At 43.5% G+C, this 12,843-nt stretch overlaps 2 protein-coding genes across 3 annotated transcripts; one reads left to right on the forward strand and one right to left on the reverse strand.

The window, feature by feature from the left end:
- Window positions 1-504: 504 nt before the first annotated feature.
- Window positions 505-6,615, reverse strand: fbxo42 (F-box protein 42). Of its 2 annotated transcripts, none has more exons than XM_073469051.1 (10): window positions 6,426-6,615; window positions 5,164-5,443; window positions 4,870-4,986; window positions 4,157-4,291; window positions 3,513-3,666; window positions 3,293-3,403; window positions 2,777-2,873; window positions 2,495-2,551; window positions 2,279-2,395; window positions 505-2,182 (listed from the first exon to the last, which is right to left on the reverse strand). In XM_073469051.1, the coding sequence occupies exons 2-10, from the start codon at window positions 5,435-5,437 to the stop codon at window positions 1,115-1,117; spliced, it is 2,130 nt and encodes a 709-aa protein (XP_073325152.1). In that variant the 5' UTR covers window positions 5,438-5,443; window positions 6,426-6,615; the 3' UTR covers window positions 505-1,114. The 2 variants fall into 2 exon arrangements, with proteins under 2 accessions (XP_073325152.1, XP_073325151.1); XM_073469050.1 differs by having other exon boundaries at window positions 6,362-6,436.
- Window positions 6,616-8,156: 1,541 nt separating this feature from the next.
- On the forward strand, window positions 8,157-12,700 carry LOC140998537 (SUZ RNA-binding domain-containing-like). The gene is made up of 4 exons (XM_073468854.1): window positions 8,157-8,644; window positions 9,787-9,836; window positions 9,935-10,204; window positions 10,313-12,700. The coding sequence occupies exons 1-4, from the start codon at window positions 8,594-8,596 to the stop codon at window positions 10,422-10,424; spliced, it is 483 nt and encodes a 160-aa protein (XP_073324955.1). The 5' UTR covers window positions 8,157-8,593; the 3' UTR covers window positions 10,425-12,700.
- The last annotated feature ends 143 nt before the right edge of the window (window positions 12,701-12,843 follow it).

The raw sequence follows: 12,843 nt of genomic DNA on the forward strand, positions 1-12,843 counted from the left end.
ACAAAGCCAAAATAGATACATTACCTCACTTTAAAAACAGCTGTCTCACTCCTGTCTTTCTTTTATGGCATATTTTAATGCTACAAAGTCAATAACATTTAAATAGTTTAGTATTAATGTTTATTTAGGTTTTCAGTTATAGTTCAGTTATGGCCTTCTTTGCTTCCACACAACTCAGCTGTGTTCGCTTTAAGGTTGAGTTTTTGTTTATTTAAAAATGTAAATGTGATTAAATGTGTAAATGATTAATATATATATTTTTACAATATAATCAGAAGCTCTAGATCAGCCAGTAATGGACCTTAAAGTGAGATCTTCTTGTCTGGGCCAGACTTTACATAGACTTACATTAATTTTCTGGAGACTTACGATAACCAGTACTTGCATAACCCATAATTTAACCTTAAATTAACTGGTCTTTAGTCTGAAATGAATCGCCAAATGTTTTTCAAACCATTTCAGAAACACAGAGACACACAGAGGAGGAACTGTAAGACTGACAGGTCAGACATGGAGGCCTTTATTGTTTAACTATGTTTATAGTACAGTGCCACATCGCCCACCCACCATGGCCCCCGACACACATTAGTCAACAACTTTTAACCACCACCGTGCACACGTAACACACATACACACACACTCACACCATTTTCAATGTAAACATTGCAGGCTTTTAAAGAGTGATACAAAAAGCAAGGTAGTCGTCAACCATTTCTGTTAAAAGCGTCCGTTCTTCATGAGTTCCTCTCTTTCGAGAGTTCAGAGGAGGTTGACACAGAAAAACAGAAATGTTATTGTTTGGTTGATCACCTTTTGGGGAACGACAAAAAATGTCCTGTTCTCTCTAATCACTGCAGTCACACACAAGCACACACTCTCTTACACACAGTCAGGATTCTCACTCAAACAAATGTTTTTATCAAAGTGTAGTTAAAGTGTTTTATTTTGAATGTTTGCTGTAGGCAGAAGGGAGAATAGTGAATTTGAAGTGGAACATCTAACAATGATTATGTTCTTTTCCCATAATCCTCTCTATAGGAAAAAGGCCTTGTGTGTCAATTCCCTTGTGTGGTCACAGGGTGCGTCCGTCTTCCCGATCCCACCTGCAGCTGCATTACCTTTTAGCGCGTACAAAGTACAAGGCGTTGGTTTTAGGGTAGTACTTCACATTCTGTTTTTTGTCCATGAGGCCCCCAAAAATGATGAGCTCTCCCCTTCCCTGTACCACTGTGTGAAGGCTGGTCTCAGGTGGCCCTGTAACTGCAGCAGGAGTCCCGTTCCCGTACACTCTCCAGGACACCACCCCAGCAGTTTTGGCCCGGGACACATCCAACACGTACATCTGCATGGGTTTGCAGTTGAGAGACTGGTACAGAGGTTTCCCTACGTTCAGGCTCTGAGGCGGGTGATGGCCAAGACGCCGTGCAATAGGTGGGATAGCATGTCCATCAGCTCCAGCAGCCTGTGGAGGGCTGGAGGATGATGACGGAGGGGTTCCAGGAGGACCTGCACCTCCTCCACCACCACCACCACTTCCTCCTCCAGGAGAAGCTCCCTGTGTCTGAAGGGAAGACGATGATGATGAAGACGGTAAAGATGATGAAGATTTGTTTTTCACTGCTTCCAGACCTCGTCGTAAGGCAGCGGGGGACACTGCTCCTGGGGGAGTGCGCGGAGAGCCTGAAGGAGGTGTATGCAGGCCGTTAGTGCTGGGCACCTCGGGGTGGTGAGCGGCAGAAGGGGGAGACTCCCAGTCATAGTCTGTGGAGGCAGGCAGGTGAGGGCGGGAGGGAGGAGATGCAGCCTGGGATGGGCTGGTCCGGGGCGAAGGGGAGGATCCATTTAATAACGGGGGAAGTGGAGGAAGAGGAGGGCTGTCTGGGCCTTGTGAAGGTGACGGCTGCTGGGATGAGGACGGGCTCCCATCTCTGGCACTTCCTCTAGCTGAAGGCCGAGGTCTCAGCGTGCCCCATCGACCATTTACACATGGAGCCTCTTCAACTGCTCCCAGGACGACACCAGCGGCCCCACTCCGAACTGGAGACTGAGAGCGCAGGGAAGGCGGTTCGGGGCCCAGAGGGGCAGGAGTGGCACTTATCGGGGAGGGCCGAGAGTTAAGACTTGGGCTGAGCGGTGCGCGGCCAGATGGAGCCTGTGAGAAAACTACCACACACTGGCCAACCTAGAGGTAAATAGACAAGATGAGGGAGAAAAAAGACGCATTAGTGCTGAATCTAGAGAATATATGTGCTGGAAAGGAGCTCGGACAGACACTTACTCTACAAGCTGGGTGACACCACAGCTCCGGGGCCCCGTGGTCCTCATTTTCTACTTGCAGCTGCTGCCACCTCCATGGTGGTGCATCCATGTGGAGGAGCCAGGCATCTTTAAGGAGCTTCATCACACAAGACAACAGGATAAGTCCAGACTGTACTCACTTGTAATCTAGTGGGTGTTGCTCTGATACAAGAACAAAGTTACAAAAATAACTTACTGCATTAGGGCCACCACAGCCTCCCAAGATGAGCAACGTCTGATCGTCAATCACAATCTAGTAGGAAAACATTTGAAAGGTGTCATTTAATGTCATCTGAAAAGAGTACGTGTAGGTGTCTGGCACATTGTCAACCACCTGCGTGAGGTGGTGAGGTGGCGAGGTGAAAGCTGTCTGAAAATGTTGAAAATCCAAGCAACACTTGGACAGGAGCACTACCCCAAATTGTCAGAAAAAAAATACACGTTATTTCGTCTAGCTTGAACGTTGAAGCCTTCTTACTTGCGATTGGCCTCCTCGTGGGTGGGGTGATGGGCCAGATATGGGCGGTTTGGACCAGGACCACTGCTCCAGATCCAGAACCCAGACCTCGTTACTCCTGATCAGAACCATCACAGACAACACGGTGAGGTGCGACAGCCAAAGATTTTACTCATGAATACATCCCACTTAACAAAAGTCTCAGACTTAAAGCTGAAATGTGTTTCACATTAAAATATCATTACTTCCATTTCGGAGGTGGAGTGTGTTAAAACACGACCCTGGTTGGGGACGCTGATTCCAAAGAATGTACACTGGGACGATACTTCCTCACCTCAGTAAATCATTTACTCGGTCACCTGTCATCTGAGAACTCAATAACTTTTTTACTATGTACGAACAACGAGTGGAAACTTTGCAACTTTGCAAACATGAGCAGATGTCACATCGTATTTGCTGTATTGTAAATAAGTTACAGATTTAATTTACGCAGCACGTATTGTATATTGTGTACAATACAAGTTTATACGTTCATACATTTGACGTGCTCCTAGTGATCCCCCAAACACCACCATGGTGTTTCCAATCACAGAAGAAGAGTGGCCAGCCATAGGTGGAGGTCCATGTGTTGTCACTATACAGTTCCACCTGAAACAACAAAAGAAAAGGGAGAAAAACATCATGATGATGATGATGAATGAAGTTCGTACTCGTCACAACTACATCCTTTAAATCATAGCGTGGAAGTCTCTCTCACCAGTTCTTTGAAGGGGAGTAAGTGTGGATTTCATCAAAAAACCTCTCTGGTTGGTGCAGCGGATACGGGCTGGGCCGAGTCCATCCGCCAAACAGCACCAACAGATCTTTGTGCATCACTAGAGTTGCTCCAGCTTTGGGAGATGGATAAGAGCCTGAAAAACAAAAGAGCAAAGATATGACTCAAATTTTAGCATGTAGTTGACTACATGATTCTGTTTCCACCTCACCTCACGTACACGCGACAGAAAAGCACGAGCAGTGATTTCATGATGTTGTCGACCAAATCTCTCAGTAAACGCTCTTGTGCCACACAGCATAAAGAGCTCTGCCTCTTAGTCCTTAGCTTGCACATACACATAGAATATACAAGCTCTAAAATGTAACTGCGCTGGTAAAATCATTTTCTCACTACAATCTCATTTCATCAGTATTTCTTTATATTTATCACCGCCTCCTCAAACACGGTGTACTCTGCTACTGCTGCTGAGCATCTGACTACTATATTCACTCATGTGGTTCGCCCTCCCACAGTTCCCCCTTACATAAGCTCCATGTGAAGTTACTTTTTTACCAGAGCGACATGTCGTAAAAGGAGCTCTGTTTCCCGTTAACTGCGTATTACTGCTTGTAAGCGAGTCATACCTGAGGCTAAAGGGCGGATCCACTCCTTGCTGTTGAGGTCAAGTCTCCATAGATCATTGAAGGCAGCATTGCAGCTACTCTGAGTGCAACCCCCAAACACATACATGGACTGGTTTGAGTCATAATAACATGCACCTGCAACCCAAGAGAGAGAAAATTTACCACGACAGGATCAACAGTGAGCTCTGAGCATTTTTTAGTATACTTTTTTGTTTGTGTGCCAAGGAGAGTAAAATCTGTGCCTAGTGTTTCCAATAAAATTGAAGGTGGGAGACATCTCCAAGTCGTTGTACATATTGGTATGCAGCTGCACTGGGAGGTTGCTTTGTGATTTAAAATAGTCGTTCTTTAAGATGGCCTACTTTCCTCCATCAGATGACCTTAAAAAATCCACCGTTACGCTTTCTGACAAAATACGATCAAAGAAGATTTCTGTCAAAATCAGCTGAACACAAATCTATTTTAAGTGTTGTTGAAGTTCATCAGATAACAAAAGTGTCTGACGTTGCTCTTTTCACAGTCTCGCACGGGACAGAAGTCATTTTATCTGCTTCACACTGAACTCGTCATCTGACACAAAGCTAAAACCACGTTAAGATTGAGATGTTAGATGCGTGACCGGATTTCTAGGGAAGAGCAGATTCATTAAAAAAATGTAAACATGATGTGCAGCCCATTTTGACACGAATGGTTGCGTAGCAGCGTATACTGACTGTGTGAGAAGCGCTGAGTGATGGGGGTTCCTGGATATGGGTATGTGCGACTTTCCCATTGGATATTTCCCTCCTGGACAGCTCTCAAGAAGCCGTGGTAGCACTGATAAGCAACACCTAGCGACAGGAACACAAAATAATTAAAAATACTTTATTATTAAGATTTTTTTCCCCCTCTCAAGTATTTAAAGCTAAGTTTCACTGCTCTGCTCACAGTATAATGCCCACTCACTCCCACTGTATCCACCTTCTGATTCAGTTTTACATAAGATTATGTAAATGTGACAGGCATACCTTTAATAAGGCGATACCACTGCTTGCATACGAGTGCAGCAGTCTTGTGCTCCTGGTAAGGTGAGAGGAAGGACAAAATATATTCGAGAACTTCCTCTGGCAACTCCACCATTGTTCTCCCCCCTCCTTTGGCACCGCTGTCCATGTTCCCTTCTTGTCGGCAGGACCCCATCTTTGCCTCCACTTCCTCTGTTATCCCAGCAGGCTCTGCACCATCGTCCTCTGTATCCATGGCAACAAAGCATCCATCCTCATTGTCAGGAGAGCGTGACATTATTGTCTGTTGAGACATGGGGAGACATGCTAGTGATGTATGCATTAATGTTGATGATGCTCAGGAGCATGTTTACCATGAGTTACAACAAGCTACACCGTGGCAGTGATTAAAATTGGGCTTTTTTTCCAGTAGACTGGTCTGTTTCACACCTGACCTTTATGTTCTATACTGGATTTCTGCAACTTAATGAGGCTGAAGCCTAAAAACACAATTGGAAGATTTCGTGCTACCCCCATGACACTGCAAAGCTGTAACCACCATTTTCATGGTTTTCATTTTAGCAGCATTTAGTGCTCAGCAATCTTAATTGTCAACATCCATTGTCTGAAACGGGTGGTGCCCTTTCTTTAGACTGAGCAGCTGGCCCCTCTACACAGCCTCTTATATCGTTAGCCACATCTGACCAGCTAGCCGTCACATAATAAATGAATTGTTAGATTGCTATTGCTAATTACCACCTTAAGCTAACTACCTAAGAAAATAAACGAAACGATATATGTAGTATACAGCTGAACGAGGAATAGCTTGTGCTAAACACCACTATTTCACTGACATACCGGCGCGTAACAGCTACATGTTCCTGAATTTAACGTTTGATCCTCAGAGAACATAAGCTAGCAGAGGCTAACAAGCATCCAAGCTATCATTAGCTAAAATCAATGAATCTTCAGCTAACGGCATGTAGCCACAGATTACGCGTTTTATTTTAAATACCTTTCCAACCACGGAAACACCCCACTTCCAAATTATTTTAATGACACGACACCCTCTAAAGAGGCTCAGCTAACGTTACACCCCACTAGCTAACAAGCTAGCTGACATCTTCAGTCTTGTCTGGTGCTGATAATCTTTGCTAGCGTTAGCTCGAGCAGAGGCTGTGTGCAGTAATTGACTAGCGTTAGCTCCTCTAATGTCACATACTTTGTCAGGGTTTCCCCCTGGGATGATCAATTTAACTCCTGAACTGTTGCGGCACAACTAATACCGTTGTTTGAGACGTGGTCTTTTGTGGGCTCTGAGTGTGTATCTGTCCTCTCCTTCCCCCCGGTATCAGCTCCGGAGGTTCCTCTGCAGCCTCCAAACAGTCGCCATCTTCCGCTCTGTGTGAACAGCGTCCTCCGCAGCACAGCGACGCTCCAGCAGCCGCTCGCCGTCTGTGGTACCAGCAGGGTGGGTCCCCTGTACGAGACACTGCGCCCCCTGCTGCCGAGGGCAAATGTGCTGGACCTACACATTATAACCAGTTACACACAAGCACATTACCATAATACTTGAATATAATTAATTGCATATTATAATCAGCCTCTAAATTTGGGTATTTTGCCTGATTTTAGTTGTAGTAAATGATGTATTGACGTTGCTACTATACTATATTCCCTGCATTGATTATGTTGTAAATAGTGTTTAAAATTGTACAGATAATAGAAGAATAATCTAATACAATTCATTAAGAACAATTAAAACTAAATAAACGTGGCTAAGACCAAAGAAATGTTTATTGATTTCCCCTCTGCCCCTGCACCGTGTGTGATTAAGGGTGGATCCAGTGGCAGCAGTGCAGCTATATAAGTATGTGGGCACTGTCCTGGATGCAAAGCTTCATTGTAATGCCAATACTGATGCTATATGTAAAAACCAAAGGAAGTTGCAAAGTTTTAATCTGGATATCACACCGGCGAATGTTTTATTCTGCTTTTATTGAGTCTGTTCTTTCTTTTACTATGATTTGCTGGTTTGGTTACAAAAATAAAATCATGAGGCAGTGTTGTAAGATTACAGGTGTTACCCTTAATGACCTTCAACATCCGTATGAAGTATAAAGGAAGGACTATTGTTTGTTTTTGTGTACGCTGAGTTCCAGATGCTTCCATCAGGGTGGAGGTTTAAGGCAGCATGGACAGATACACATGATCTTTTATTCAATTGGCTATTGGCTTTTTAAACTGCTAAAACCTCTAATGATCTATGGTGATAGTGTAAGTGATGTAGACCTCGTCTTGTGTATGTGGTTGATGTATTATGCATTTGTGTCTGACTACTGTCTGTAAAGCAAATTGCCGCACAGGGACATAGAAGTTTTACTCTATTATACAGAATAGGACGCTATGGCATTGCAGTGACTTGCAGTTTCAGTCAAACCTGTCCAGGAAACCTTAAAAGGAGAGATTTAGACCTGCAGCTGAAGACTGACATGGTCTGTACATGAAGAAGAGGCTGTAATGTTGCGTTCACGCCACTTCAGTTCATTCCCTCATTCAACTACTGAGGCCCGTTTATTTTCCATTTCCATCAACATTTTATCATTTATATAAATTAATAAACTATGATGTTTCATATCGTTTTAATATCATTAGTTTATATTTGATTTTATTAGCTATTTCACTTTGGGCCCTTCCGTAGGCCACTGTGATTTTTGTCCAACTCTTGCGTGCGTCGCAGCAGCCCTGAACGCAGCAGTTACCTTCAGGTTCATCAGGTACTGTCAGCGCTCTATCTTAGCGTTACCGAAATATAACAACAGTGTGATGTCGGAGTAGCGAGTGTCACTATTACTACTGAGAGGAAAACACGGCGCGTTGTGCGAGTTAAATGAGCTGTGTGAGGAGTCTGCATTCAAAATCATCTTCATCTTCCCGGTTAGTTGACTTGGAAGCTAGCAGGTTGAAGCTAACCCTGAAGCTAACCTTATTAAACGTCATTTCACTTCCTGTTTAACGGTTAAACTTGAGCGGCGCTGCTCGAGGGTGAAGCCGCAGCTCAGATTACTGTCGACGGCCACAAACTGTTGTGTACAGTCAGTGTTTTTTTCCCGTCTGAGCGGCGTGTGGACGACGCCAGTGGCCAGTTGATTTACTGAGCTGGACGTGACGCCAAATTTAAAGTAGCAGGCAGCAGCAGCGGCGGCGGCAGCAGCCAGGGGGGATTGCCCTCAGTGCAGCGTTGAGCTAGCTCGGCTAACACGCGGCCAGGCGAAGGGGTTTGCGAATTTGTTTATCCAGCCTTCATCCGACCAACAACAACAACAACAATCGTGATATTGAGCTCCCCGAGGGTCTGTGTGAGCGCCACCCTCCGCCCCATGCCCTCTGACTGGATGGGAAACAGTTAGCCCGCTGGAGCCGAAGAGGAAAGCAGTCAGCAGTTGTGTTAAACATGGAGGATGAAGAGGTTGCGGAGAGCTGGGAAGAGGCAGCGGACAGCGGGGTGAGAAACACGATCCTTTTACCCGGCTCTGCTGAGAAACGAGGCCGTGACCCGATTTCAGTATGTCAGTCAAACGATCGGCTAGCAAGGAGCCGCGATGCGCTGGATGTGTCCGGTGCTTGAAAACGTAAACATGTTATTTGTTTCGGCTTGTTTTCCCCGTCAAAGAAAACAGCCCGACTTCCTGGCTGAGTCTTTGCAGGCCTCGCTGTCCCCATAATAACACGGGACTGAGCCTGGCTTCATGGCATTTCGTTTGCTCAGCACTATAATTCTCTGATGTTTGGAAAACCAGAATATCATCTACAAAGAAAACTTAAATTTTCGACCCTTTTCCCTGTAATTCCCTCATTGTTTAGGTCCGCCCATTGCGGAAATGACAGGATGAATCATTACAATACCATAACAGTGTAGTATGTTCATGGGTTTGGGATTGTTATATTATAGTTGTTAAAGCGAAAATCAGGTATCCTTAGATTGGACCAGTCTGATTTGATTGTGTAAAATGAACTGTTAGATGCAAAGAAGTTTTTGTAATCTTCCCCTTTTATATTCTCTGTAATATCACACATTATAAGTGGCTTAAAAGTGACTGCTGTTTAATGGCTGCCCTTCATCTTGGTAACAGGAAATGCAAAAAGTAAACTAATACTGCATACAGTGTGTTGTTAAAGCCAAAATCTGTGCAGTATTAAACTCTCCCTGCACTCCCATGTTTTGCTTTTAATCAAAATAATTTTTTGATTCAGTACCATTTGTTTGTAATTTTTCAGTTTTTCATAGAATAATATCATACTATCAACAGAAAGCTTACGTAAATGCCAAGTTGCTATGCAAAAAAAAACCCATTCATTTTCTAGACAAATGTAATTTGATCTCGCGGCTCAGTGCAGAGTGTCTACAGTGTCAATTATAGGTCACTTGGAGACCAGAGATTAAAAGTGTCCATTACCATAGATAAAGTGAGGTATTGTTGGTTTGCAATGATTGAACTATGTCGTCATATCTTTTTAAAAGCATGTTTTCCTCCATTCCAGCAACCACTAAGCAACTCGTCAACATGTTGTTGCTATACAGGCCAATGAGACAGATAATAAACTTAGACAGTAATACAAATGTAATAAATACGTCTTTCTCCCCAGGAAATCGAGAGAAGACTCGAGGCTAAGCTGAAAATAAACCAGGAGGCAAAGTAAGCAAAGAAAAAGTTATTAAAATGTTAAATACATGATAAGAATGCAAGTTTTTTTCAAGTAATTTTATTCCTCTTACATGTTTTTACCGGTACAGGAAATCCAGCTTGGGTTCAGGTGGCTCGCCTGTTCGAACTGCTATTGTAATCCAGGATGACTCTCTGCCTGCAGCACCCCCGCCACAAATTCGAATTCTGAAACGTCCTTCAAACAACGGTACCGCAGGAAACCCTGCATCCTTGTCTCGTCCCTCTCAGCAGATGAAATCTTTGGCCCAGAGGGAGGCAGAGTATGCTGAAGCCCGAAGGAGGATTTTGGGTAGTGCTTCTTCAGATGATACGCCTCAGGACAATCCATGCCAGGACAGGTAAGACGTCACAACAAAAATAAGAACAACAGCAAAAATGAGAGCAAAATACCTAGAATTGAAAAAAGACTGTTATGTAATGTATCTCCTGTCTTCTTGTATCATCAGGCCAGCTCGTACGAGTGCGCAGCAAACATCAGAACCAGTTCGTCCAAACAATAATGTGATCCGCCAGCCCACCGGCCCAGATGGCACCTCAGGCTTCCGCCTTTGCAGATAAACAGGAGTTACCTGCTGCAAGGAATTAGCTGTCTCCCTGAGAGGGCATGAAGGGTGGCAGTTAAAGGGGATGTGTGTGCTATGTAAAGCAGAGTGGTGGGATGACACATACATTAGAAATATGAAGTCGTAGCATGGATTGAAATGAACTTCTCCACCCTCTCTCTGCTCTGCTTATTGGCGTGGTCTTTGCCTTTCACCTTGTCTTTCCCATCTGTGGAACGTATCAAGGGGCTGGCAGAGATCAGCCAAAGATCTGAAGCCCCTTCTGTTCCACACTGTGAACAGGCGTTCGCCTCACATCCCTACACACTGTGATACTTTGATGTACCATGAGGTGCCCTATGATTTTAAGTATGATTGGCCGGCCGAGCGCCAGGGCATCAGGTGTCTGCCTCTTCAGGGAGAATAAGGAGAGCTCGTGAATCTGTGGGAATTCCCCCAGAGACGTGCAAACGAACAAGCTGGCCTTTCCACTGATGGAGCGTGGATCAGGGCTGGGTGTCCACCGGGAAGCTGGCCTCTGTTTGTCGGGTTCAGTGGAAATTAAGTGCTTGACAGTGCTGAGTTTACTGTGTGTTCAGCAGCTCGAGTGCAAGGTGATGGAAAATCACACTGATCCAACGCTTTGAGTAAAAGTGTGTTTTAATACTGTAGTTGCATAGCAATGGCAGAGGCCCAGACCAGCACTCTCCACAGGCCTCTGTTTGGCACCGGTGACCATGAAAGAAATGCCCGGTGGGCACACAGCCTGTGGCCAAAGATTATAGATTGGGAGGACAGAATGTCACTAAATCTAGGCTTATTCAAGCAATAATAATGAATTTACTCCCTGGTTTATTTTTTACATGTTGCCTAATTACCTGTGCAGAGTTTTGTTTCAAATTATCTTTTGTTTTTCGAAGTTTACATTGTTTCTTCATGTTTGTGTTTTTTTTCTGAGACATAATATGTTTAGGTCAAGAGCTAAGTAGTGTATCAGAGATTAGATAATGTAACCTGCATAGGAAACTGTATTAGTAGTGTCATTAAATTTTATCAAACTGGAAAAAGGCAGGCTTACTCATGAATTGAAAATCCAAAGGTATTGTGCATTAATGTCCCTGTGTGTGTTGCCTCGCTGTTTCTAATCAGAGTAGCTAAGTAGGAACTTCTCTTACAGCCAGCTGCACTGCATCCGGACTAGTACCAGTGAGCTGACTGATTGTGCTATTAAAATGATGGTTTCCCCATTTCTCCAGAAAAAAAACTATTTGATGCCCAGTGTTGAGGATGATAACACCACATGACAGCTGCTTTATTTTTTTGGAAAAGATATGTTGGGGAACTTTGATCTAAAATTTGTAAAAATCGAATTTCTTAATCAGTATAATGAAGCCAAATCCCACTGTCTGGTATTGATGAATGTATTTCCTGTTGTGTTTTTCACACAGATGGATTCTACAGCGTTGTTTGCTTGTTTGCCAATTCAAAATTAAAACAAATGGACTCGTCAGATACTGATAGTTACTGACAGCAAATTTGAACCTTCTGACACTTGTATGCCTTAAATAACAAATGATTCTTGGCTACAAATGTACATTTTTCTCAGTGGTAGTGCTTGTTCATCTTGCGCTTTTTTGTGAATTTATCATAGGTTAATTATTTCATAAATAATGCACCGCTTACACTCAACAAGTGTTTTAGGCAAATACAAAACCACACTCAGTAGGGTGCAATAATGCTTTTATTACAGAAGTGTTCCTCGACTGTGGGTCAAACCCTTGATTGGGAATATTCGGAGCTGACTGTAAGGAGTTGACACTGTAGTTAACAGTAAATTAAACAACTTGCTTCTACACTTCTTGATGTGTTTAAACTGGTACCACTTACTCCAACCTTACTGGATTCAACAACTGAGTGCGTCTCACTAATCTCTGAATACTGAAGTTACCCTTTGTTGTTGTTTGATGACACTAATATAAGTTGTTCATTACAGCTCTAAGATATCAATATTTATGTTTTATGAGAAAGTATACACTGTAAACTGGATTTGGACCTACAGCATCATAATACATTATTCCCAGGGATCAGGGTCAATTCTTGCGCTGAGAGAGATTTCTAATCACTTCAAATTGATGGTTAAAAGCAAATGCCTATCCTGTTACCTATGTGATCGACCCATGACGCTTTGTTTCAGCCATTCACAGTCTAGTTTTGATGTCAGTGTTATTTTGAAACTTGAAAAACACAAATGACATTTGAATACCCTTTAATAAACACAGTTCAAAATGAGAACTTTGTGTGTGTTCATTTTGTGAAACCTTGATCTTGGATTTTTTTTTTTTTTGCTTTGTTTATATCTATTAGGGTCAGAATTACAGCCTTATCTTCTCAGTAGTATCCGTACATGGAGTCCAGTGGCTTCAGGTAACTCCCAG

Source organism: Pagrus major, chromosome 6 (genome assembly GCF_040436345.1).
Source record: "Pagrus major chromosome 6, Pma_NU_1.0".
Lineage (NCBI taxonomy): Eukaryota > Metazoa > Chordata > Actinopteri > Spariformes > Sparidae > Pagrus > Pagrus major.

Bases quoted from the DNA above. Each gene is read 5' to 3' on its own strand.
- fbxo42 (XM_073469051.1), bottom strand. From the start codon at position 5,437: ATGTCACGCTCTCCTGACAATGAGGATGGATGCTTTGTTGCCATGGAT. The intron at 2,874-3,292 runs GTATGAACGTAT...GGTTCTGATCAG, and splicing joins TCACTAGGAGCACGTCAAAT to GAGTAACGAGGTCTGGGTTC. The intron at 2,552-2,776 runs GTAAGAAGGCTT...TTTTCCTACTAG, and splicing joins CACGAGGAGGCCAATCGCAA to ATTGTGATTGACGATCAGAC.
- LOC140998537 (XM_073468854.1), top strand. From the start codon at position 8,594: ATGGAGGATGAAGAGGTTGCGGAGAGCTGGGAAGAGGCAGCGGACAGC. The intron at 8,645-9,786 runs GTGAGAAACACG...CTTTCTCCCCAG, and splicing joins AAGAGGCAGCGGACAGCGGG to GAAATCGAGAGAAGACTCGA. The intron at 10,205-10,312 runs GTAAGACGTCAC...TTGTATCATCAG, and splicing joins GACAATCCATGCCAGGACAG to GCCAGCTCGTACGAGTGCGC.